This window comes from Cibotium barometz, chromosome 50 (genome assembly GCF_041138505.1).
Source record: "Cibotium barometz isolate CiBa-2024 chromosome 50, ASM4113850v1, whole genome shotgun sequence".
Classification (NCBI taxonomy): Eukaryota; Viridiplantae; Streptophyta; class Polypodiopsida; order Cyatheales; family Cibotiaceae; genus Cibotium; species Cibotium barometz.
The window spans coordinates 43,005,385-43,030,830 of record NC_141095.1 but is presented as its reverse complement, the minus strand read 5'-3'; the positions used below and the strand labels follow the sequence as shown (position 1 = coordinate 43,030,830).

Genomic DNA, 25,446 nt, shown 5'->3' with positions numbered 1-25,446 from the left:
CAGTGTGTTGCTTGAGGACACAGATCTGTGTGCATAGATCCTCTGTGCTGAGAAGGATTTGTGGGCAGTCAGATTGGACTTACAGGTGTAAACTCTTGGCTGGTCTTTGTGTTGTACTCAGCCATACATATTATTTTAATTGAATAAAGAAATACCGCAAGGGGCGCCAAGCTTTGGGGCCAACAGGTGTCGCTGTGTTTTCAGATTTGGGCACTCTAGCCCCAATCTGTGTTTTGTTTATCATCTAGACTACAAGTGGACGGGTGATTGCTCCTACCGCACTCTGGTTTTCTATCAGAGGCCGGTTTCAAGGTTCCGTTGCCGGGACCAATCATCAACTTTCTGAAGGGGGTGAGCTCGTGGTTGCTTTGAAGAAAGCCATCGCTGAAAATTCAGCAATCATGTCTGATACAGAGGAAGAGTACTTCTATCATGAAGAAGAAGAGCAAGAGACTTCTCCTGAAAGAGATGTATCTGAGGATATTTTTGCAGGAGAACAGGCTGCAGATGTTGAGCCTTATGAGGATGTAACACAGCCAGAAGATGTGCATGGTAAAGAGGATGATGATGCTCGGTTCAAAGATCGCTTGGCTAGTGTTATGGATACTTTTATGCAGCTCACTCAGAGTGAGAGATTTGCTGAATTTTTGAGATCTCGCTCAGAGCCCCGCACAGAGCCCCAGAAAAAGAAGAAGAAGGTTCGTTCGAAGAATCTTTCTCAAGGTCATAGTGGTACCACTCCACAGGATCCATCTCCTGCACAGTTTCCAAACATGCAGCATGCTTTTGGTGCTAACCCACAGAGTTCCTTCTATGGACAGCCACCTATTCCTCAGCAGAATATGCATCCAGGGTACTTTGGTGGTGGCTCGGTGTTCCAATCCATGACTGGGGGTTATCCTCAGGGAGGCATGGGTATGTATGGGCCTTTTGGAGCCAATTTTCAGCCTGGCATGCAAGGGAATATGTATGGTGGTATGCAGTCCGGTATGCAAGGAAATGTGTTTGGAAGCATGCAACCTGGGATGCAAGGCAATATGTTTGGTGGCATGCAGCCAGGTATGCATAGTGGAATGTATGGAAACATGGCTGGGATGTATGGTATGCCTGGTGTTGGAATGGGAAATGTTGACCCAATGATGGGTATGAATGTTGGGGGCAGCAATCTTACGAAACCACTTCCATATGATAATCTAACGCCTATGGGAAAGGCGAAGGATTACAAGGAAGGGGGAGCTGCAGTGAAGTTTGACACTTTCAGTGGGGCCAAGGATAAATTGAAGGCACTTACCTTTTTACAGCAGTTTGATGCTGCTTTTTCTGGTGGGAATCACACAGAGTCCTCGAAGGTGAGGAAAGCTGCCACTTTTCTCAAGGGCAATGCTTTGCAGTGGTGGTCTACTCTTCTTTTGCAGGGCATAGCACCCACCACATGGGTCCAATTCAAACAGGTTTTCTCTTCCGTATGGCTCACATCTACATTTGAGGTGGATGTTATGACCGCATGGCACAAGCTGGATGCTTCAAAGTGTGATAGTTTGGAGGATTATAACAAGAAGTTTTGGGAAGCTCTACTCCCAGTGACTTCTTATCGTGCCGTGCCATTATCTGAGCAGGTAGAGAAGTATTGTTGTGGGCTGCCCAAGGAGGTACGAGATTACTGTATAAAGACAAGAGTAACGAACATGTCACAGATGATTGAAAATGCTATGACAGCTAATGCGTTACTCACAGGTGGTTCATCTGGGTTTAAAGCCAGTAAGAAATTGGGCAAGAAAGCTGAATAATTTGGGCATGCTTCTCGTGATGCTAAAGGGTCTACAGAGACAAAGTATAAGAAGTTGCCAATGCCCAAAAGGACTTCTGAGGAAAGACAGGCTTTGAGAGATGCTCAAAAGTGTTTCTACTGTACTGAAGAGGGGCATATGTCATTCAATTGTCCCAAAAGAACGTCCAAGAAGGACCCTGACAATAAAGGAGAGCCCAAGCCAAAGAAACCAAAGCCTTCTGCAGGCTTAGTTCCTGATCTTGTGGGGGAGCAGCTAAGTGGTGAAGCTACAGAGTTGTGCAGGGCATGGGGCAAAGTGAGAGATCAGAATGCTTTGATCTTCTTTGACACAGGTGCTAGAGCCAACTTCATTTCACCAGATTTGGCTGGCCGATTGGGGATTCGCGCAGAGGAGATGGGGCCGTTACATGAGGCAAATATGGCTTGTCCAGGGTATGCAGAACCCGTTACTCCTATCATTGGGAAGCTTCGGCTTCATTTGCAGGGTTATGTGGACAGTGAGGAGTTCTTCATCATGCCTTTGGATGGCTGTGATGTTTTGTTGGGGATGCCATGGTGCCACAGGGTACATGCGGTGGTGGATACTTACAATAGGAAAATTACTCTGACTCATAGAGGGAAAGAGCATGTATTGGATGTAAAACTCAAAGGGGAATCTGTTCCTATTGTATCCGCTTCGGCGATTTCATCAGTAATGAAAAAGCATCTTTCCGCGTACTTGATTTATGTAAAGGATGCACAGGATGATGAGTCTAAGTCTAATTTGTAAATGTTAGATAAGGACAGGGCTGATTTCTTAAGTGGGTTTCAAGACTGTTTTTCCGAGTCATTGCCAGGAGAATTACCTCCTGAGAGGCCAGAAGATCATGCCATAGATCTGATTCCTGGTAGTACTCCACCGAATAGACCGCCGTATCGTGTTAGTGCAGCCCAACAGGAAGAGATTATGAGTCAGGTGCAGGAGCTATTGAATAAGGGGTTGATTCAGCCTAGCTCATCACCCTTTTGCTCACCTGTGCTCTTAGTGCAGAAGAAGGATGGTTCTTGGCGCATGTGTATTGATTACAGGGCGCTGAACAAGAATACCATCAAGAATCGATTCCCCATACCGAGGATCGATGACATCTTGGACTGCTTACAGGGCTCCACAGTTTTTAGTCGTATTGACTTGAAAAGCGGGTATCATCAGATACGCATTAGACCCGAGGATGTGCATAAGACAGCATTCCGAACCACATTTGGGTTGTATGAGTTCTTGGTTATGCCCTTTGGTTTGACAAATGCGCCTGCCACATTTAACAGAATGATGGACAGGATTTTCAGGCCTCATAGAGAGTTTGTGGGCACATTCTTTGATGATATGATTGTGCATTCACGAACTGAGGAAGAGCATAGAAGGCATTTGGCCATTGTGTTTGCAGAACTCAGAAACCATAGATTGGTGGTTAATGGCAAGAAGAGTGAGTTTTTCTTGCAGGAGATACATTTCTTGGGGCATATTGTGTCTGGTCATGGAGTCCGTATGGATCCAGCAAAGGTGGAAGCAATACTTAATTGGCCAGCTTTGAGGACCGTGCATGATGTACGCAGCTTTCTAGGATTGTGTTCCTATTACAGGCGTTACATACGGCACTTTGCTGAAATTGCTTCGCCTCTTCATGCTTTGACGAAGAAAGCAACTCCGTTTAGATGGGCTGATCGGGAAATTACAGCATTCAAAAAGCTCAAAGAAAAGCTTACTTCGGACCCAGTATTGGTGTTACCGGACCTCCGAAAGGCTTTTGTTGTCCAGTGTGATGCATGTGGAAGTAGCATTGGTGCAGTTCTCATGCAAGAGGGACATGTGATAGCCTATGAGAGTAGAGTTTTGCAAGATGCCGAGAAGCATTTACAGGTGTATGAGAAAGAGATGTTGGCTGTAATTCACGCTCTTTCTACATGGAAACACTACTTGCTTGGGGCTGATTTCACTGTGCAGACAGATCATCAGACCTTGCGATACTGACTCACGCAGACTAAGCTTTCAGAGAAGCATATGCGTTGGGCAAACTTTTTGTCAATGTTTCACTTTCAGATTGTGCATGTGGAAGGCAAAAAGAACGTAGTGGCAGATGCTTTGTCACGCAAGCCACAGGTTTCTGCTGTTTCACTTGCTTATCATCATGAGCTTGATGAAATGAAAGAGCAGTATGCCCATGATGAGGATTTTGAAAGGTTGTATGATCAGATGTCTGAGGGTCAGCGGCATGAGCATTACACTCTCAGAGATGGGTTTTTATTGATGCATGGCAGACTGTGTGTTACCAGGCCATTGCGACTCAAGGTTATGATTGAAAGTCATGCTCCACCGTATGCAGGTCATAGAGGTATTGACGCCACGGTCAAAGCAGTGGAGACTTTCTTTTATTGGCCAACCTTGAGAAGAGATGTTGATGCCTTTGTGAGGCAATGCATCGTATGTCAGAAGGTAAAGTTTGACCGTCAGAAGACACCAGGGTTATTACAGCCTTTACCTATTCCAGATAGACCTTGGGAGAGCATTGCCATGGATTTTATATTTGATCTTCCACGGACACAAACGGGAAATGATGGCATCTGGACTATCATATGCAGGTTCAGTAAGCAGGCACATTTCATTCCCGTGAGGAAGACAATTAAAGTGGATCATATGGTGAAGTTGTTCATGGCGAACATCTTCAAGTATCATGGCTTGCATACGTCTATCATTAGTGACCGTGATCCACGGATGACGAGTTTGTTTTGGAGAGGGTTGTTTGACAACATGGGTACAACTCTCAAGTTTTCATCGTCATTTCATCCACAGACAGATGGTCAGTCAGAAGAGGCTAACTCTACAGTGTTGGATCTTCTCAAGTGTTATGTGTCAGAGCACAAGCAACAATGGGAAAAGTATCTTCCTTTAGTGGAGTTTGCATATAACAACACTGTACATAGCTCGACAGGCAAGGCGCCTTTTGAGATTGTAGAAGGAGGGAAGAAGGTTCCACCCATTTTGCATACAAAGGATAAGATCTTTGAGGCTGATCAGTATGTGGAGAGCTTGGATGAAGCTTATCGGAGAGTTAAGTTGGCCCTCCAGAAAACTCAGCAGAAGCAAAAGAAAGCCGCAGACCGTCACAGACGTGATTTGCAGTTTGCATTGGGTGATTGGGTTCTTTTGCGTTTTGAAAAGGCTAGACTCAAGAAGATGAAGGGTAAAGAGCGCTTATTCCCTAAGTTGAGTATGCGATATTATGGGCCTTTTCAGGTTTTGGAAAAGATTGGTGAGGTAACCTGTCGTTTGAAGTTACCAGATCACTGGAGGATTCACAATGCTTTTCACGTGAGTCTTCTTAGACCTTTCCGTGGGGATGTGCCTAAGGATGTATCAGATGAGGCTCAGCCGGAAGTTGAGGAACTTGATGAGGTTCTGATTCCAGAGCAGATACTGGCACATAAAGAAAGGAAGGTACGAGGTAAAGTTTCCCGTCGCTATCTTGTGAAGTTCAAGAACTATTCACCGATGGATGCGAAGTGGATGGAGGAAGGTGACTTGACAGATTCACCTCAGGTTTTGCAGCTTTATCTCGATGCCTTTGAGTTAGAGCCGACTCTTATTGTGGCTCATTCAGGTTCAGCAGAGCATGGGTCTGGAGCATTACCTGATGCTCAAGAGGGGGGTAGCACCTCCACTCCCTTGATACAGACAGGCTCAGATGACATCTAGAGGTCGCTTGGTGCAGATTTTATCTCATCCGAAGGTACTGAGGCTGACAGTACATCTGTTTATGGGACTTCTATGATATATGTGTACTAGTCACATGGAAATTTTTGTGGATATGTATGGTTCACAGTGGTATACAACTTGGACAATTACTATGCCATTGCTTTGCAGTGAATGATGATACATGTGTATGGCTCAGAGAGATTGGGACGCTGATCTTGCCATATTGTATATTTCACTTTGGATATTTTGATGCATCACCAGAATGCAATCGAGGACGCTTGCCATCTTTCAAGAGGGGGGTATGTCATGGCCCTGTGAAAATGGAGCAGGACAAGTGTGGGCATGGTGGTTGCAGAGTCAGAATATTTTATGATTCACATGGGGGGTGCCCGGACAGTGTTTAAGATGTGTGGACATCCCTAGGTGTGAAGGGGGAACATTAAAACATTAAGTTTTAATGTTTATTGAAGTTTGCCCCTAGGCCTTAGTGGCCCTAGGAACTTATTAAGTTGGGGCCCTAGGGATTAAAGTGAGAAGGAGTTTTCTCTCTCTTCACTCTCTCTCTTCCCTTTTTGGGGAGTCGTGTAGCAAAAGTGGAGCTCCCTTCATGCGCTTGTATTCATGCGTGGAGAAGCTGAAGAGAAGAGGCGACTGATTTGCTGAAGTGCTGTAGCTGTTTTTCTGAGCAGAATCAGCCGTACAGCACTGTACGGCCAGTACTGGACACTCTCTCTCTCTCTCTCTTTCTCCTCTGTTGCTGGCGGCGCACAGGACAGCTGCTGGATTGGCTGCGCAGAAGACCAGTACAGGCTGATTTTGTGTGTTTTCCAGCAAGTACACCCTGTACGACTGCCGTACAGTGTACGGGCAGTCAGGTACAGCAAGTACAGTGCTGCAGGTGGTGCAGACAGGTGCTGGACAGGCCTGTGTACTCTGATTCAGGCAGGTACAGAAGTGGACAGCAGGCTGTTTATGCTAGTACAACGCCTGGCACGTATCCCGAGGCGGTACAGACGGGTACTGTGCTGATTTTCAGATCTGTACTTTACAAGGACAGCATAGAAGTGAGCATCAGGAGGAGAATACAGGCAAGTGCAAGCACACGTGTGAAGCAGGATTGTGGATTCAAGTGCCTGCAGGCACAGATTAGTGCTGTTGCTTCCTCCAGTGTTGTTTCACGAGCTGAACTTGGTAAGCCTTGACTCTGTTCATCTATCTCTCTTTCTATTGCTTGATGTCTGCTACAGGTATGTACTATCTGGCTCCTTGTGAGAGGAGGAGTATGGCAGATTGACAAGGGATTAAGACAGGGATTGAACAGCATATGTATGTTGAGCTGAGAAGATGTATCATGCTCTTGAGTTATGCCAGATGTATGCCCATGGCTGGCCTGCTTTGTGAACTTGGCTGATCAGAGGGAGGCACAGTGTGTTGCTTGAGGACACAGATCTGTGTGCATAGATCCTCTGTGCTGAGAAGGATTTGTGGGCAGTCAGATTGGACTTACAGGTGTAAACTCTTGGCTGGTCTTTGTGTTGTACTCAGCCATACATATTATTTTAATTGAATAAAGAAATACCGCAAGGGGCGCCAAGCTTTGGGGCCAACAGGTGTCGCTGTGTTTTCAGATTTGGGCACTCTAGCCCCAATCTGTGTTTTGTTTATCATCTAGACTACAAGTGGACGGGTGATTGCTCCTACCGCACTCTGGTTTTCTATCAGAGGCCGGTTTCACCGTCCTTGCGCAAATGCAAGCAGTGCATCTAGGGTGATAGGTTTAGGGACTCCTCTCTAGATCAAAATGGCCATGTCCAAATCTTCTCCCTCGTACATAACTTGAGAATCTAACTGTCTAGCCTACCTATACCAGGGATCTCCAAGTGATGTAGCAAGATTCTCTCATCCTACCAACAAGTGTACACTACCAGTCTACCTTGCCAGATTTTTTAGATGTCTCAACAACCCTATATGGAATACTGAGTGGACACGAAAGTTGCGAAGTATTGTGAGCATTTGGGATCTTCGTTAAGCAAGGTTTCTATATTTTTTTAAGCATTTTGAAAATTTGGGAGGAAAAGAAAAAAAATACTCATACCATACGATATCGTATAGTATTGTATCGTACGAACCGTACGGTACGAATGGGTTCGTACTGGTACGAGAAACAACTATGAGCTGCAAGCTCGTGCATCCAATGGACATGCTTGTCTCTATGTATACTAACACCATAACTTTGAGAACTTTCTTGAGTCCAAAATAGTATATGATGTAGAATGAAAGTCTCTAAATGCTAGTGGGTTGGACTCCAAAGTGTGCAACTGGATGGTACTCCTTCATAGAAGAGGAAGTTGTTTATGGCTTGGGGTAAGCTTGCAAATCAGCCTATTCTTATCCACTTTGATACTAATAGGTGCTACTCACCATTATATCCATCCTCAGATCATTAAAGCTCTCAAAATGCCTAAGGAGAGGTTTGTCGCTCCAGAAACATCAACCGTTACCTTTGAAGGGATGCAAACACAAATCTCCCCAATCCTTGGAAAACTTAGGATTGAGATAGGGGAGTATGTAGATCATGATGCATGAAGTTGGAGGCCTTCTGGGACTATGTGTAACTATTTGGCCCTCCTAGCTCTATTTCACATGATGAAATCCATGCCCGGACACCAAACAGGTGGAAGAAGACATGGAGACAGGGTCCATAAGATTTGATTAAGAAAATGCACCATTCTTGGTCAAAAAGCAAAAAGTCAAATAGGGTTGACCGCGAGCCAAGGGCACCATTGGAAAGAGGAGACTGAGCCGGACCAAAAAGCTAAAAGGCGCTTTCTCAAAAAGCAGCTCTAAGGCCAAAAAGCAAGCCCTTAAAGCTAGAAAAGCAAAGCACCAAAAGTTGAGTAATATTTTATTAATAAAAGCAAAAAGAGCAAAAGCAAGGGTAAAAAGAGAAAAGCAAAGCATAAAAAGGCAAAGCAAAAGCATGAAGGCTTTTTGGCAAAAAGCAAGGTCTCTTACAAGTATAAAAAGGATTGGACTTCTCTTCTAGTACCATGAACAAGATCATTGAAGATTGAAGGAGATTGTGGAGTGTGTGTGGGCATCATTATGATCATGGAAAGCTTCTTCTTCGCCATCAACAAAGGATTTGGACTTGGACTTGGACTTGGACTTGACTTGGACTTGGATTTGGACTTAGACTTAGACTTAGACTTGGAGTTGGATATTGAGTCCAAATCCAAATCTATGGAGTTGGATATCGAGTCTTGGTCAATCAATGAGCTCCCGTCCTGGATCTTCTGCCAAAATGGACCAAAATAACTATCAGTCTTGCAAAGCCCTCTCAATGACTGAAATAAGTCAATAGAAATCTCGGTGAACGACAAAGTATTCACCTCTCTAATTCGACTAAGCGCATCTGCCACACTATTCATGGACCCTTTCCGATAACGGATCTCAAAATCAAAATCTTGCATTAACTCCGCCCAACGAGCTTTCCTTCCTCTCAAATCATCCGCATCACACACATACTTGTTTGACTGATGATCAGTCAATACCACAAACTTGGAGCCATATAAATAATGTCTCCAAACCTTGAGAGCATGAATCACAGCATAAAGCTCCTTCTCAAGGGTTGGCCAGCGAGATTGAGTGTCGTCTAGCTTTTTACTTTCAAAAGCAACCGGTCTACCATCTTCAAATAGAGCAGCCCCAATAGCATAGTCACTAGCATCAGTTTCAAGAACATAAGGCCGACTAGGATCAGGTAATGCTAAGATAGGTGCTTCCTTGACTTTATCTTTAAAAAGTCTAAAGGCCATATCCAAATCGTTATTCCAAGTGATAGGCTGATTTGACTTACGTCCACGACCTTTCAACAAGTCGGTCATCGGTAGTGTGAGCTGAGAGTACTCCCGCACAGATTTCCGAATATAAACTACAAAACCGAGAAAAGAACGAAACTGTTCGCGGTATAGGCCAGTCCAAAACCTTCTGAACTCGGTCATAGTCAATGCTCAATCCATCTCAAGTGATCTTGTGTCCCAAGTAAATGATGTCGGTCATAAAGAACTCACATTTACTTAACTTAGCATATAGTCGATTCTGTCTTAAAATAGATAAGACAATCGTGAGGTGTCTGACATGATCCTCAAGAGTACGACTATATATCAAAATATCATCCAAGAACACCACCACAAATTTTTCCAAATGTTCACGAAAAAGATCGTTCATCATTTGCTGGAAAGTGGCTGGAGCATTGGTTAACCCAAAAGGTAATACGCGAAACTCGTAATGGCCATACCTAGTCCGAAAGGCGGTTCTTTCGACATGCCTTTCATGAATACGTATCTGGTGATAGCTAGTTCGTAAATCTATCTTCGTGAAATATTTCGCTCTTACTAACCGGTCAATCAGGTCATCTGATCTAGGGAGAGGATAACGGTTCTTAATGGTCAGCTTGTTCAATCTCTTGTAAGCTATACACATTCTCCAGGTGTTGTCCTTCTTTCTCCTAAGTAACACAGGTGCACCCTAAGGTGATTTACTTGGACGGATCTCGCCTATCCTCAAATAATCTTCGAGTTGTTTAGCCAACTCATCTTCCTCAGCTTGGCTCATCCTGTAAGGTGGAATACTGACAGGATGAGCACCAGGGATCAAGTCAATACGATGATCTACTGCCCGTTCAAGTGGTAAACCCGATGGCAGTTCCTTAGGAAATACGTCTTGAAACGAATCAAGTATCTTCTGTAATTCTTTGCTTTCAAACACACTGAATTCATTTACATCCAAAGAAGGGATGAGAAAGGAAGAAAGCGGAATCAATACACAATGGAAAGCGGTATACAAAGAAGAATCCATTATATTTCCAAAATCAATTGTATTTACAAGAGGTCCCTGAGAGGGATGAATACAATCACCTAAAATACTATACTGAGTGTCCCTATGCTGAAAAGAAAAAATATGACTAGACCAATCTATCTGGATTTGAAGAGTCTTAAACCACTCAATCCCTAATAACAAGTCTACATTTTCTAGGTGCATAACATAGCATTCCAGAGTATCTTTGTAGTCCTGAATCTGGATTGGAAGCATCTCCACCTTTCGATATCCCAAACTTGCCTTCCCGCAGGTAAGCGTACCTCATAGGTATGATCACTGGGTGTCGTATCAAGACTCAATTTCTGCACAAGTTTGTAGTTAACAAAGTTGTGTGAGCTGCCAGGGTCTAAAAGAATGTGAATCTTATGGCCATTCACTTCTCCATAAACTCGGAGAAGATCATGCAAGCCCAATACTTTAGAATTGAACACACAATCAGAACAAGTACTAGGGCGAGAAAGTACAGTAATTGACGTACCTGTCAAAGACAACCGGTTAGCTGCCTTTGGCTTGGATCCTGCGTTTGTCTTTGCACCCTTTTGCTTCGGGCACTCGTTACGCATGTGTCCTTTTTCTTCGCAGATAAAACAACGTCCTTCCTTCGTGAGCTTTAAAGCCCTAAGGAGTCGTTTCTTCTTCGCTGGAGTCAAACTTGAATTCTTCGAAGGTTGGTCCGAAGACTTTCCTTCTATCGTGTTAGCCATAGGTGTAGAGAACTTTCTTTTATGCTTGTTCCACCGCTCGATAACGGGTTTCGACTTGAAAGAGACCATTGTATCATCATAGATACGAGCTGAATGAATGGCCTCGTCCAATGTTTTGCATTTGTTATTTTTAACCTGTAAACGGTACGAGTCTAGTAAACCAGCTACGAAAAATCCCAAAAGAGTAGTAGGATCCATCTTTGTAGCTTTCATCTGCAAGTCCCGAAACTTCTGGAGGTAGACCTCATAAGTAAGGTGCTGCGAGGTCATGGTCAAAGCTGAAAACCGCGCAACAACATCATAATCGTCTTCTTTCTTGAGAAATTCCTTCTTGAAGACGTCTTCGAATTGTGCCCAAGTTGTTGGCTTAGGATTGAGTTCCTTCCACCAAAGCAAAGCTTTGCCGGGCAGGAAACCTGCTGCTAACTGGATCTTTTTTCCATCATCATATGGATGAAACTGAAAGTGAACTTGTCACTTATGTAGCCAAGTGTCCACGATCTCCTTTGTGCGCTGCTTTTGCTCGCCCCCGAACGGTTCCGGAGTAATGTTGGGGCCTAAAGCAGAAGCCAAGGTATCCATACCCGATAGAGTAGAGAGGGTAGTGGTCAAAAGAGCGATGGAGTTTTGCAAAGCTTGCATCTGGGCTGCGATTTGTGCCTGACGTTCCGATGGAAATCTGATTTTGACACATAATTGTCAAAAAGATCGGCATCGGTATCTTCCGTAGGCTGGCAAGCCTTCGCGTTCCACAAGGGGCTCCAACTCTGATTCTTGGGTCGACATCGTGAAAAGGACAAGTGGAGAGAAAATTCGATCTTTGCACAATGAAAGTGCAAGAGAACTTGAGAGCTTGAGAGCTTGAAAACTTGAGAGATGTGTGGCAAGAAGCCCACTTAAGGGGTTTATATAGGTTTCCCCAAAAACTAAAAATCCCCAAAAGCTATCTTTAGCTTTTGCTTTTGTGTTTTTATATACTTTTTTTAAAAAAATTAAACTAAAAAAAACGAAAGCCCAAAAAAAACGAGTGCTTTCCTTGTTTTTTTTTTCTCATCCCTCCTGGATTAGCCGCCGACTGCTGCGTTGCTGACGTCAATCTTCGGCTGCCTGCGCCAGTCTTCCTGCCGGCGCCACCTCGCCTATCGTCGGCTGCTATCATCACCAGCGCTTCAGCCGGTGCCTTCTCGCCAGCCTGCGCCTGCAACAGCCCCGTGTAAGCCTGGCCACAAGGCCACGTGGCCTGGGCGCCTGCCTGGCCTGGCCGAGGCGCCTGCACTAGGCTACGTAGGCCTGGCTACATAAGCCTAGGCGCCCGCCAGCCTGCTGGCCGCCTGGCTAGATACCCCTAGGCGCCTGCCCGCCTGTAGTTGCCGGTAGCCCACTCCAACACCCGCCAGCATGCAAACCCGCCAGCATGTCCACCTTCTCACAAACGTGCTCTCTCTCTCTCACTCGTTCAACGAAAAGCAAGCCTGCTTTTTTGTTTCAGTTTTCTCTCTACGTTCATGCGACTGCACAAACGAATCATGCTTCTTCTTTGCAAAGCAAACAACCCTTCTTAGACTACCACCTCCCATCAACATGGGTTTCTTTGATGAAGAAAAACACATACTGAATCTGAAAACAGCAATATGCACAGAAAAACAGCAAGCTTTTTTGAACAAATACCTTCCTTCGACCTCATCTTCTCTACCTACCGACTTGCTCGTTCACGAGGCATGCTCTGATACCACTGTCAAATCCCCATCGGATCTCCTCGTGATCGTTCCTGGTACTAGACTCGAAACCTGCAAACAAATGAACAAACAACAAGAGGGTGCAGGCCTGTCTCACCTCACAACCATGACAGCCGTGGGCGAGCCCACAGTCTTGGTTGTCCCCACCGAGCCACGAGCTGAGCTAACTAGGTTGACGTATTGACCAATCTCCTCCTCGCGACGTCCCATACCGCCACGAAGCTACCCTCACGGGCCTCGAGATCGCTGCCGGCCTCAGCTGCATAAAGCAGGTGCACGTCTACACTAGATCCAGGCTCCAAGACCATAGAGCTCTCACAAACTCGCGAGACTCTCTATATCTCAATAACTAACCTTGGCCACCCTTTTATAGGCTCTTGGCCGTTCATCGAGTGTCCAGACTTGGGCGCCCGCCCGTCCATACTTGGGTGCCCGCCCGTTAGTTTATCCCTAACTCAGCTCGTCAATCAGTCTGCCTAGCTCCAAGCTTACCCAAACCTCGAAGCTAGTCTTGTGTGCGTGTAGCACACGATAGATACACACTGTGCACATGACAGATTGTATCGATCATGGCCAGCGTGCTTGTGGATTGTTTTTGAATAAATTCGTGAAAGGGAGCGGGACCTATTCCCCGCTCAGTGTGGTGTATTGTGCAAATATCCCCAATTCCTTATCTCCTCCCTCTCTGTATCTTTATCTCTTGGATGAGAATCTGTCATGGCACGCCCTGCTGAGCTTACACAACAAGAGAGACTCAAGCTCCTTTTATACATGTGCACCATAGATGCTTCGGCTTTCATAATTAGTTGCATTTTGCCACAACTAGGAGAGCACAACATGGATTTTTCTGTTAGCTTTACCAATCGCAACAAGCTGAATGATGCTGAACAAAATGATACCACCATGGAAAGAGAAGACTTTCTCAATGGTCTATGCTATGAAGAAGCTGGATCACTACCAGGTGTCCTCAAAACAACCCAGGTTCTCCTTACACCAGGAGTAACCACAAACGGAATGCCAAGCTCCTCATCAAGGCTCTGCTCAGAGCCACTAGAGTCACCATCCACATATGAGTGACCTATTGACAGATCAGGCACAAAAGGTTGATCTACCTTTTCCTTTCCTTTCCGTGATACATGTGTACTTGCATCATTCCTCAACCTGCCTGACTATGGGCTAACATTGGATCCACTGCTCGAGGACTCCCTAGGTCCACTCAGCACCTGTGATTGCTGCTCTACATGTGGTGCAACATCAGCACTTCTTACATCTGCATTTACCGCTATTATCTGTTGGTAAATAAATTCGTATTCTGATACGAACGCATGAACGGACATGTACGCACAGAAAATTCAGAAACCCTGAAAATTTCAAAAATCCTAAAACTGCTCCAAAAACCCTAAAAATTGCTTTTTGGATGTTTTTATAGCCCAAAAACCATTAAAACAGGTTTTATATCAATTTTCTTGCAAGAAAGAGCTTTTCCATGGTTTTCTTCATGGACAAGGCTATAGGAGTTGTGGAGATTACTCATGGGATGAGCGAGTGTTTCTTGGACTTGGACATATAGCTTGGACATGGAGAACTTGGGCATAGAGCTTGGACATGGAACATGAAGCTTGGACATAAACATGGAACTTGGACATATAGGTTGGGCATGAAGCTTGGACATGAACATGGAAGTTGGTTATAGAACTTAGACTTGGATTGAAGCTTAGACATAAACATGGAACTTGGACATATAGGTTGGGTATGAAGCTTGGACATGAACATGGAAGTTGGTTATAGAACTTAGACTTGGACACATGGTTGAGTCTGTAACGGCACGCCCCGCTGGGCATACAGTGGTATTAGAGCAAGATTTCTCTTGAAGAAACTTTCTTGGGATGACAGAGCCATGTCAAGAGAAGAGGGAAACCAAGGGTCTAATGAAGAGAACAACTATCAGGCCGATCCATGACTTCAAGATGAGAACTAGGTTCGTTGATCGATTACTCATGAGACCGCAACCATGTCATCAGAAGAGTACCATGACTTTCAGCAGTTCAAACAATTTCTCAAAGATGAAGAATTCCTTGCGTGGAGAACCAAGAGGAAACGAGACCAAAGAAGGGCTTAAATGTTTGAAGAAGATTTCATGAAGAATCGAGCCACCCAAGCCGAAGGAGTTGAAGCTGCTAAAGTCTATCTTTAGGCCAAAGAAGTCACCATCGCAGGAGGATCTAGAGCTACCCACTCTATTTATCATGGAGGAGACAAGGAAGCTACTCCTAGGCCTACTCTTTCAGATGCAGTTTCCTCACGACAAGTAAGGGAAAGGAAGGCAAAGAAGCCAGAGAGATCAGAAAATCATCAGATTGACATCATGCCAGGAAGTTCGACAAATGGTTTGCAGTGGTACTTAGCCCATTGCATGTTTCGACAAATAAAGCCATGGCATCTTTGTGAACCAAAGCTAAAACATAACCCTTTTGAAGCATTGTGACTTTATGCTAGCAAAGGACCAGTGGATATTCTAGACCTTTTTGTGGTTGAACATGATGAGCTTGCATTGGAGCAGTCTTGAACCAAAAAGGCCATGCTATGGCCTATGAACATCAAAGACAACAAGGTAGCACATGCATTATCTCGGAGAGCCCTGAGCCATGAGGTTTCTATGGGTTACCCTATGGATTTCACTTTGATGAAGGATCCTTATGCTACCAAAGAGGATTTCAAAGATGTTTTGGAATATATTACAAAATAAAAATTTGAGGGTTTTTCTTATGATGCAACCCGTTTATGTGACAAAGGATTCGAGACCAAAAGTGCCATGCTCCATCTTACGCAAGGCAAAGAAGCATACTGACTACAACTCAAGCTTTGGAAAGCTATTTTTATTGGCCTTGTATAGAACATTGAGTTATATGTTCGAGAATGTTTGGTTTATCAAAAGGACAAGTTTGACTAACAAAAGCTAGCATGATTACTGCACCCATTGAATGTTCTAGGGGAGAGTATTGCTATGGATTTTATCTTTGGATTGCCAAAGTCAGGGAATGATGATATATGGACCTTTCAGATTACCAAGAAGATCATCGGTTGGACATTTCAGATCATTGCAGGACACATAATGCCTTCCATGACTGTTTATTGAAACCATGTACAGGTTACCCCCCGAGGAGCCTGTTTTGGAGGATGCACCAGGAGTGGAAGAGCCAGAACAGATTGTGTTTCATTCTGTGAGAAAAAGAGGAAAGACAGAGGTCAGAAAGTTCCTCTTGGACTTCGAGAATTATTCGCTATTGGAAGCGAAATGGATGCCACAGGAGTACTTCTAGGACTATCCAGATATACTTCGAGCTTATGAGCATTGAGGAAGTGGTTGGTCGAGATGTATTTGAAGTACAAATATGGATGTCTTGCGATCAAGACAGATTCAAGAGGGAGGGATCATACCTCTAGCCCTCTTCACTGTATATATATATTGGACTGGAATTGATCATTATTTTGTTTATAATGGTTATTTGGACATGCTCTAGTTTGGGTGGCAACGATGCTAGAAAGCCCAAGGAGCAAGATTTGTATATGGACGGCAACGATGCCAGAACGAGATTTGTATATGGGAGGCAACGATGCCAGATGACCCATCGGACAGCAACGATGCCAGATATATTGGACTTCGCGGTCGGGTGGTCATTGCGACCAGATGGCCCAGACGACTGTATTGGATTTCGCAGTCGAGCGGTCATTGCAACCAGATGGCCCAGACGACTATATTGGATTTCGCAGTCTGGCAATCATTGCGACCAGATGGCCCAGATGACTGTATTGGATTTCGTAGTGGGACGGTCATTGCAACCAGATGGCCCAGATGACTGTATTGGATTTCATAGTCAAGCAGTCAATATGACCAGATGGCCCAAATGACTATTGATGAACTCTCGAGTGGTCCCAATGACCAGATGGCCTTGAGGAAAAGTCTGAGCGGTCCTAGTGATCTGATGGCTCAACACAGTTCGATGAAACCAAATAGGACAATCCATGAACAGGAGGATCATTACTTGTGCATTGCATATTGATGTATACCTGAATTTCTTTGACTTTGTGTGCTATTTTTAAAGTATGGACAATGCTTGGATTTATGGCATGTGATAGTCCACTCGGCTCCAAATGTCTGTGTTCGCACACACTGATGTCCCGAGGTGGACAAACCCAACGCCGAGACCTTATCTCCTTTGTACAAGAAGCAACCAGCCATGTGTCTGCTCTAGCTTGCACCACAAGCCGCTTGTCCTCTCTACCTGACACCTAGAGTGGACAACTCGCTATCTCTCTCTTCCCTCTCTCTCAAGACATAGGCACCCTCTTCATGAGGCCTCTTTGGCTGTATTTTCTAAACTTTTCTCCTTCCCAACTCCATATCCAAGCCTGCTAGTGTGTTTTCCAAGCTTCCAAGAGTGTTTCCAGGTGGTGTTCACTCTCCCACACACTCCCAATGACTGAAATTCAATAAAATAACCCTTATTTTTTTTGTAATTTCTAGTCTTTTTCTTGAAAACCCTAATTTCAGCTCTCTTTTTGAACCATAGGGAAAGCTTTCCCAAGGTTTCCTTCATCCTTTTGAAGACTTTTGTCGCAAAGGATCACGACAAATCAAAGATTTCAACACATCAAACGCTTCCATAGCGAAGACTTTCATTGTCATCAACTCTACTTGCAATTTGGTAAGCTTTGATGCTTAAATATGGAAGCACGTAGCAGCAGGGAGGAACCGGACTCCATGTTCACATACCTTGTGTAGTGTTCTCTTGTCCTATATGCTCTCTTGCAGATTGTTGCTACCATGTGTTGGTGGAACAATAGAGAGAAGATGGTAGGAAACATGGGCACTTGAGAGGGTAGTGTGAGTTGCAAGTCTACACCGACAACTACATTGTTTGCAATACTGTATTCATATGCATTGGTATGGAAATCTGGTCAGAAATGCCCACGACACTATGTACTTGATTCTCCCAAGATCAATATACTCTAGTTGAGGGAGGGGCCGGCCGTTCCGGCTCATTGTGCGTCTCTTGTCAATTCAGCAAATTACTTCTTGTATTGAGCATGTTGTCCATTAAATCTTGATGTATTTAAGTGTATTGATTAGCATTGTGTTCAACCAAGATACATGAACTGCTACCGACTCCAGATGATGCTCCTGTAGAAGCCTACACTAAACCTAGACTGCCTATAATGCTGTCCTAAATAGAGATCTACTGAATATATCTTGAGCCGTGTGAAACCATCACATTCTCAGTAGAAATCTTGTCTTTCCTCTACAAAAGAACCTTGGATGTATGTTTTTTTAAAATTTGATCAAGTTTCAAAACTTACATTAGCATCAACAACCAGTGAGCAGCTCTTGTTTAGGAGGCGCAAACTAAGGCCAAGGTCAAGAGGGTCTTGTCAATGCTCCAAGCCTCTGCCATCAATCCTGTCAGCTCCATCATTCTTCCAAAGCTGAGCTCACCACCGACAAGCGACCTTTTGAATTGTAAGGTTTCCTATAAGTTGTGTCACCCTTGGCTTCAAAGACATCAACATGGGAAAGAACCTAGAGCAACATTCAAGCAATCTCCAACAAATCTCTTCAGGACCAAGCAATAAGCTGGGAGACCAAAGACCTTTTTTTTTTTTTCTTCCTCCTCTTGTGAATGCTAACTGACCTAAACCTCACTCTTGCATTTCCTTATTTCCTCATTGAGATCCGGCCCCTCATGGAATGATTCGAGGATGGGGAATCATGGATGGGGGGTTTAGTTAGTTTTGGGGGTTGAGTGGTGGATGAGGTAAGCGCTCCCATGGAAGATAGCTTGACAAGACGGTTATGGGTGGGTGTTGGAATTGGGCATCACTGCAAACCACTCAGGAAGAAGAGAGCGAAGACGACAAATGGGGTGTCCTTGCCTGTCCATGAACCGCAATGCTCACATATCCACCAACAACCATGTAAGATCTCACATTTGAAGGCAACTTCCATAGCCACCTTTTGACTGCAGAAGCTTTACCTCCTAAGACTTATACTTGCCCAGCTCTCACATCTTCCAAACCTTCAAAACCTGCACGCATTTTACAAATCTTTAAAATGGCTCCTTTTTTTCATCATTGCCGATATTTGTATATATAATCAACATGCATGATGTGAAGTCTTTAGGATCCTCCTTATTGCCAGGTCTGGTGCCTGAAGATGGGAGGTAGTTCCAAAGTTTTCATGGAGGAGACCAAATTGCTTGGCACAATGCATGTGTATGATATAAAAGATTGGCATGCGAGTGTAACAGTTTAAGGATCAATTGTGCTGCTGAAGTTTTTTGAATCAATGCAGCATAGACATGCCTTTGGTGTGAAGGTTTCACTTGCTTTCTGATGAATTCAAGACAGTCCAGGCAAAACAAGAGACTGCTACTCCAGCTTAGCTATGTGTTAACAAACCAGGTATGTATGAACTAGCCACCCAAAAGTCCAACAAAAATGAGACACCATGACAAGAAAATTTCGGCACTGTTAAAAGATCACAAGATGAGCGTCTGATGGTACCTTTAATTTTTCCAAAGAACATGTCTTCATAAACGCCATAATCAGATTGCACGGTCCTGAAAACATTCTGCATATATAGGGATCCCCAGAAAAAGGAACATCAGATTGACATGTGAAAAAATCACCCGTCATTTGAAACAAAAGTTTAAATACACAATAAAAAAGTCTGAGTCTGTGAGAGTCTGTCGAAAGTATTTTACATGATTAATCCTAATAAATTAAAAGATCTTCAGACAACAGAAAAACATGCACTTAAACCACTTAACTCACCCATTCTTACACAGCATGGGGTCCCAATACAAGGACCGCCCCCGCCACCCTCCCCCCCAAAAAAAAGAAACTTCGTGGAGCATTTTCTTTTGCTGGATATGAGAATAAAGTGCTTACAAGGCTGCTGGCTCAAAACTGTTCTTTACCACACTGTGCACTCCTGAGTTTAATCCAAACTGGGAACCTGAACCTACTCACAATTTACTCTATCAATCCATGGAAATCTGCTGATTGCAGGAGAGTGAGTATTTTGTTGTTCTCGGCTGTCCACAGCCACACATGTGCATTAAGGGGTTGCCTTTCTGTCTTGCCAAGGGTGCGGAGTGGAATGAACAAATAACCACGGTAAGGGAGGCCATTTATAGGCAACAATTCCCACCCACTCCCCTCTAGTTGGCCTCAAAAGGCCCCTTTTGCACCCTTTTTACAGGGTTCGCCCACAGCCCATGGCCATTCACCTCCACGGGCCTGTCTACGCACCCCAGGGTCTGGCCCTTGGCCCTTTTCCATCCAGCCCCAAATTCCAATCCAATTTGTCCGCCTATCCCACACCATAGTTGCCAGGCGTTTCACGAAACGCGTTTCATAAACGTTTCTTTCAAATCCCAGACGTTTCAAGAACATTTCATACAAAACAGGGGAGTTACAGGTCCCAAAATTTGTATATAAGTTTATAATATGTAAAAAATAAGTTGCCTTCCATTCTATGGCTATACTGGCAAAGACAAGATTGTCGAGCATCCAACCAGCATCACAAGGCCGATTTCTACGCTGTGGATAGTCTCTTTTCAAGAAATCTTTCTTGAAAAACACATTAAAATCTAGAAACCTTGTTATAATAATACAACCCCCTAAACCTCCTAGGACTTTGACAAATCCAATGAGAAGCTTCAGTGATCAGTATTCAGCGATAACATTTGTGGGCATTCTAAATAAGAGCTTTGTAGTGTGGTATAGGCAAACATCTTAATAAACAGCTATTCTTTGCCATCTGCTCTCATCAAGCTTTCTCTTTTTGTGAATAGTGCTGAATGGCACATCTAACATCTAACTAACGCGAGGCCTACTATTGTTGACTCAAACAGTTAAAATAGACTGTATTAGAGGCATTCTTCTTGTATGTTCGATTCTTGTTCCCTCATGGTTAAAGTTCTAATTTCTTGCTACAAAGGAAATAAAAACTCCCAATAACAATTTTAAAAAAGTCAAGTGTCTTGGTTTTCTATGTTTTACAAGGCACTGGTACTGTTCTCAAAAACAAAAAACAGCACCCTAGGTGTTACATCCCAAGCCCTGAAGGGGTTGATAGGTCTAACCTTGGGTTAGATTAACCCATGGGTTGGGATTAGGCATTTATTAGGGGAGGTCTAGTAGTTTTTAGAGGCTTTGCCTATTTTAGGTACTAAGTTTTTGGTGGCCTATATAAGTGAGTTATTGGCTCTATTCAGAGGGAGAGCTTCTCCAGCCCTAGACTCATGGCCTTGCAAGGACTAATCTGTACAACACCACCTCATGGTGGTATGGGACGCCAAGGTTTACTATACGTGAAGCCATGTCTCTTGACGCCTTCGAACTCAGGGGTGAGCTTGAGAGGCTCTATGGTTGGGTGGTAAGTTAGATGTTTGGTTCTTGGTTTTCCTTAGTTAGATGCTAACCACAAGCGGTTCCACGAGGAGGGAATTTTACAGTGGTATCAGAGCCTCACGGGCTGGTGGTACGAAGCATCTTGGGAAGCGGGGAGAATGGAAGAGTTTTCATCACCAACTTTTCTCTTTGGATAAGTGACTGCCTCTCTGGGCCTTTAAGAACCATGGCTATGTGGTTGTGCAAGCCAGGTGACGGGGAGGGGAGTCCGGACCTGAAGAGAAATGCTATAGGGAGAATCTATGGCTGTTATAGTCGTGTTCACAGATTGGCGCTTTGCATTTCCCTGTGTGTGTAAAAGTGGGAGATTTTGCATCAGCTGCAGCAGTCCTGTACATGTACTAGAGCCGCAAGCAACGAGGGCTCTGTATGTGGGCTGCTGTACCGGCTGTACAGGTCTCAAGCTGCTGGTCATACAGTCAGCACAGGCCATACAACTGTGTACAGTCAATACAGGTGTTGCATCAGACCTAGGGGCTGCACACCATAGTAACATGAAACGTTTCGTCCATTTCGCCATTTCGTCGTTTTAAAGGTTTCGTTTCGTTTCGTTTCGTATCATTTGTTTTGGACGAAACCCAAAGGGTTTTGAAATGACACTTCTCATATACACCTACCAAATTTATAACATAGCCAACAGAAAGATGAAGATGCATTTTTTGGGACCAGTGGGTATGAAATTCATGATTTTGGGAGTATGTTTTTTGGTATTTTCAAAATTTGGGCAAGAAAAGGAGAGAAAGAGAGGAGGAAAGAAACAAGTTGGAAGGGAAGAGGGAGGTGAGAAGAAAAGGGAAGGAGGTGAGAAGAAAAGGAGAGAAAGTTGGAAGACAAGAAAAGGAGAGGAAGAGGAGGGGTGGACCACGGAGGAGAAGAGAGAAAGAGGAAGAGGAGTCGTGGAGGAGAAGAAGTGAAGGAGCGAAAAGGAGGAGTGGACGAGGAGGGGGCATGCTGACAGTCGGGCATATTGTGAGGATACATGTGCTACACACAAGGGAAACTATTTTGGGGTTTAAAAAAGCATGCAGATGAGCTTAAAAAAGATGGTTTTTTTACACTCGTGTTGCTAAAAGTGGCCATGGTTGTGTGCGAAACTCGTCCACTCATGAGGTAGTACAGTACGAAACTATGCAAGCAAAACTAATGCGAAACTGTTTTTTTTATGGCCATTTTTTTTTTGGCGACTTTTTTTAGGCCCGTTTTTTTTTGCTTGTTTTCTTTTACTCTTTTTTGGCTTGTCTACTTGATCCTTTGCTTTGGCTTGCTTATTTTCCAAGCTGTTTTTCTGTCTCAGCTCCCATATTTCTCACGTCTCCTTCTCATACCCACTTCCTGCTTCTTAACTCTCCCCAAGAGCCTTGCGTAGATCCAAGTACCACAGTATAGGGTTTGTTCATGGCTGATTGAAGGCTGTTTTTGAGTTCATTCAAGGGCTGGCGACCATGAATCCTCACGAAATTCAACAAAATCAACCCAAGGAACAAGAGATTCTGCGGGAATCTATGTCATAGTCACAAGAAACGAGAAACGAGAATGGAAACATTCGAGGAATGGAAACGGTGAAATGAGTTTTTAGGGGTGGAAACGGCCATTTCCTGTGACAATATCACTTGGGAAACGAGAAGGCCAATAGGCTGGATATGAGAGGCTAGGAATTTTGGTAAGCACCCATATCCAAATTACGGTATTTCAGTTGTCCTAGGGATGTAATGTCTACGCCCAAAATGACCGCCTGCTACAAGCTAAATGAAAGGGAGATTGACCAATACATTCTTACGTAAGCATGCCATACTTACAGAACAAGAACTGTTTTCGCATGAAATGTTTTACTGCCTGCAAGATTCGTGTGTCTAGTTTACGGGCAGGGGACGCCCTCTCGTGAACCGTGCACGTGAATCTATATATATATCTACATGAATCCAGGAACATGCCCAAATTCACCTTTTAGGAACGTGCATGTTATATACTCATGGTAGTTAACCCACAAGACTATACAACTATCAACTCCATTATGCATAGTATGGACTAGATACTACGACATCCCCACTAACATCATCAGTGCCCAATAGTGGGTGTAGAACCTTGTATCAAGATATACTCTCTCTCTCTCTCTCTCTCTCTCTCTCTCTCTCTCTCTCTCTCACACACACACACACACATAAGAGCATATATTCACACAAAGCTCTTCGTAATGAGTTTCTATAAACCTCTGGAGATGTAGGGCAGACTCAGCCATAATGAAGCCTAGCACTAAGGGAAGTAGCAAATAGAAAGAATTAGTACAGCAAATAAGTAGTTGATAGGGAAAATGCACCGCTAAAGATAGAAAGAATAAGCACAATATCAACTGGCCGCAACTCGTGCGCGTGCAAGAATAAGCACAATATCAACTGGCCGCAACTCGTGCGCGTGCATCTATATTCTGACCTCGCTTGTGGACTGCAAACAAGTAGTAGGTGCGACTCTAAACTCTTTGTTTAAGCTTATTTGTGTTTTAACTCATTGTGTTGCTTTGCACATCCACACTTCATTAAAGTACCGCCAAACAACTTATAAGTGAGTTTGGGCATCCACAATTCATTAAAGACTGGGCGGACAAGTTATAAGAGTGTAGACAGACTATAGGACACCCTCTCCACTTTAGGAAGAGGTGTGGCTCTTGTTGAGGTGGCCCAATGGCCACCCCTTATTTGAATGGAAAGGCCTATCCTCTTCCTCCCCACTAGGGAAAGGGGCGCCTTTTTCATGAGGAGGTGAAGGAAGAAAATTTTCAGCATAACCAGTCCATACACATACTCTTTCGCTTGCTTCTCCAACTTTTGGATCAACCAAAAAATGAGTGCTACACTATTGTCCAACCCTTGGGAGTCCTTTTCAGCTGAAAATGCTTTGGAGCATTTCTATCACCGACAATTTGATCAAAAGCTGATTTCTTCTCTCAAAATCAGCAAATTCAACGGTAAGAGCTCCTTCAAGTTCTCCTTACCTACTCTACATCCGTGTGCTTGACCATTAAGGTCTTCTATGACTCGGACTGGCACACACATGCTTGTGTATGGATGCTAGTGGAGCATAGCCGCTAGTGGCAAGACACTGGGGATTGGGGAGTGAGGTTCTTCGCAACAAAAGATATCGAATTGACCCTGACTTCGACAAAACATGTTTGCAAAATGTTTTCATTGCATAGAAATCTAGCATGGATGTCATTGGAAACCTGGCATGTGATGCCCATAAAGCTTGTATTTTGAAATCCTTGATAATACAATCATATTACAAGGGGGATCGGCCCTATTGCAGTGTCATTTAAATTTCAGCATTGCTATCTCATTTGGTTTTGTGGCATTTCATCTTGTTTAATACTATTAATAGTTTAAGCGTGTGTCAAGATTGTGCTCAACCCTTTTTAGACAATTACATTGGTATCAGAGCCTAGGATCTTCCTCCTTTCTGTGTGGAAGACGATCCTATCTTGCATACACTAATTGTTAGTGCTTTTAAACATTATGGCAAGCCATTTCATATAGTGGAGTGCATGTATACTCAAGAAGGCAAGTGCGTGGAGAACAGGTTGTCGAAGACGAACACCATGGAATCCATGTACATGATGAGCACTATGCTGAAAATGTATCTCATGCATTCCGTGGTGATTATGCACATTAGAAACAGCCTTCGCGTAGTAAAGGGAAAGACCATGGTGACTGTGTAAATGAGGGACAACCGTCCCATGGTAATGAGAAGGTGCAAGACACTAGTGAACTCGATTCTATGCATGCTGAGATGGAAAATCTCAAGAGGGAGCTACGTGAGAAAGATGCCCAATTGAAGAGTTTGCATGAAGATCTAGAAGTTAAGAGGGTATTGGATACACAAAGGCACTCAGCTTTTGTGAATGATGCATTGGAAACTGTTGGACTAGAATTGAGTGTAAAACCAAGAGAGATGACTCTCTTTTCTCATTGATCAAGGTGAAGAGGATGAGCTCATGTTCAAAAAGCCACCTCGACCAAATCCTCTTGGAGCCGCTTCCGCAAAGCTGAAATCTACAATTCATCAAAAGAGAGAAGAGGTGACAATAACCTCTCGCCATGCCTCTATGACACATGGAATCCCATCTCACAAGCATGCTTCTTCATT

General features: G+C 44.0%; 1 protein-coding gene across 2 annotated transcripts in view; it reads right to left on the bottom strand.

Annotated features, from left to right (window-relative positions):
• LOC147610126 (RGS1-HXK1-interacting protein 1-like) overlaps nucleotides 1-25,446 on the bottom strand; it is a 97,659-nt gene that overhangs the window by 47,223 nt on the left and 24,990 nt on the right. For both annotated transcript variants that reach the window (XM_086786785.1, XM_086786784.1), the window contains exon 2: nucleotides 19,399-19,465. In XM_086786785.1, coding sequence (XP_086642911.1) covers nucleotides 19,399-19,465 — 67 coding nt within the window. The remainder of the gene's footprint in view (nucleotides 1-19,398; nucleotides 19,466-25,446) is intronic.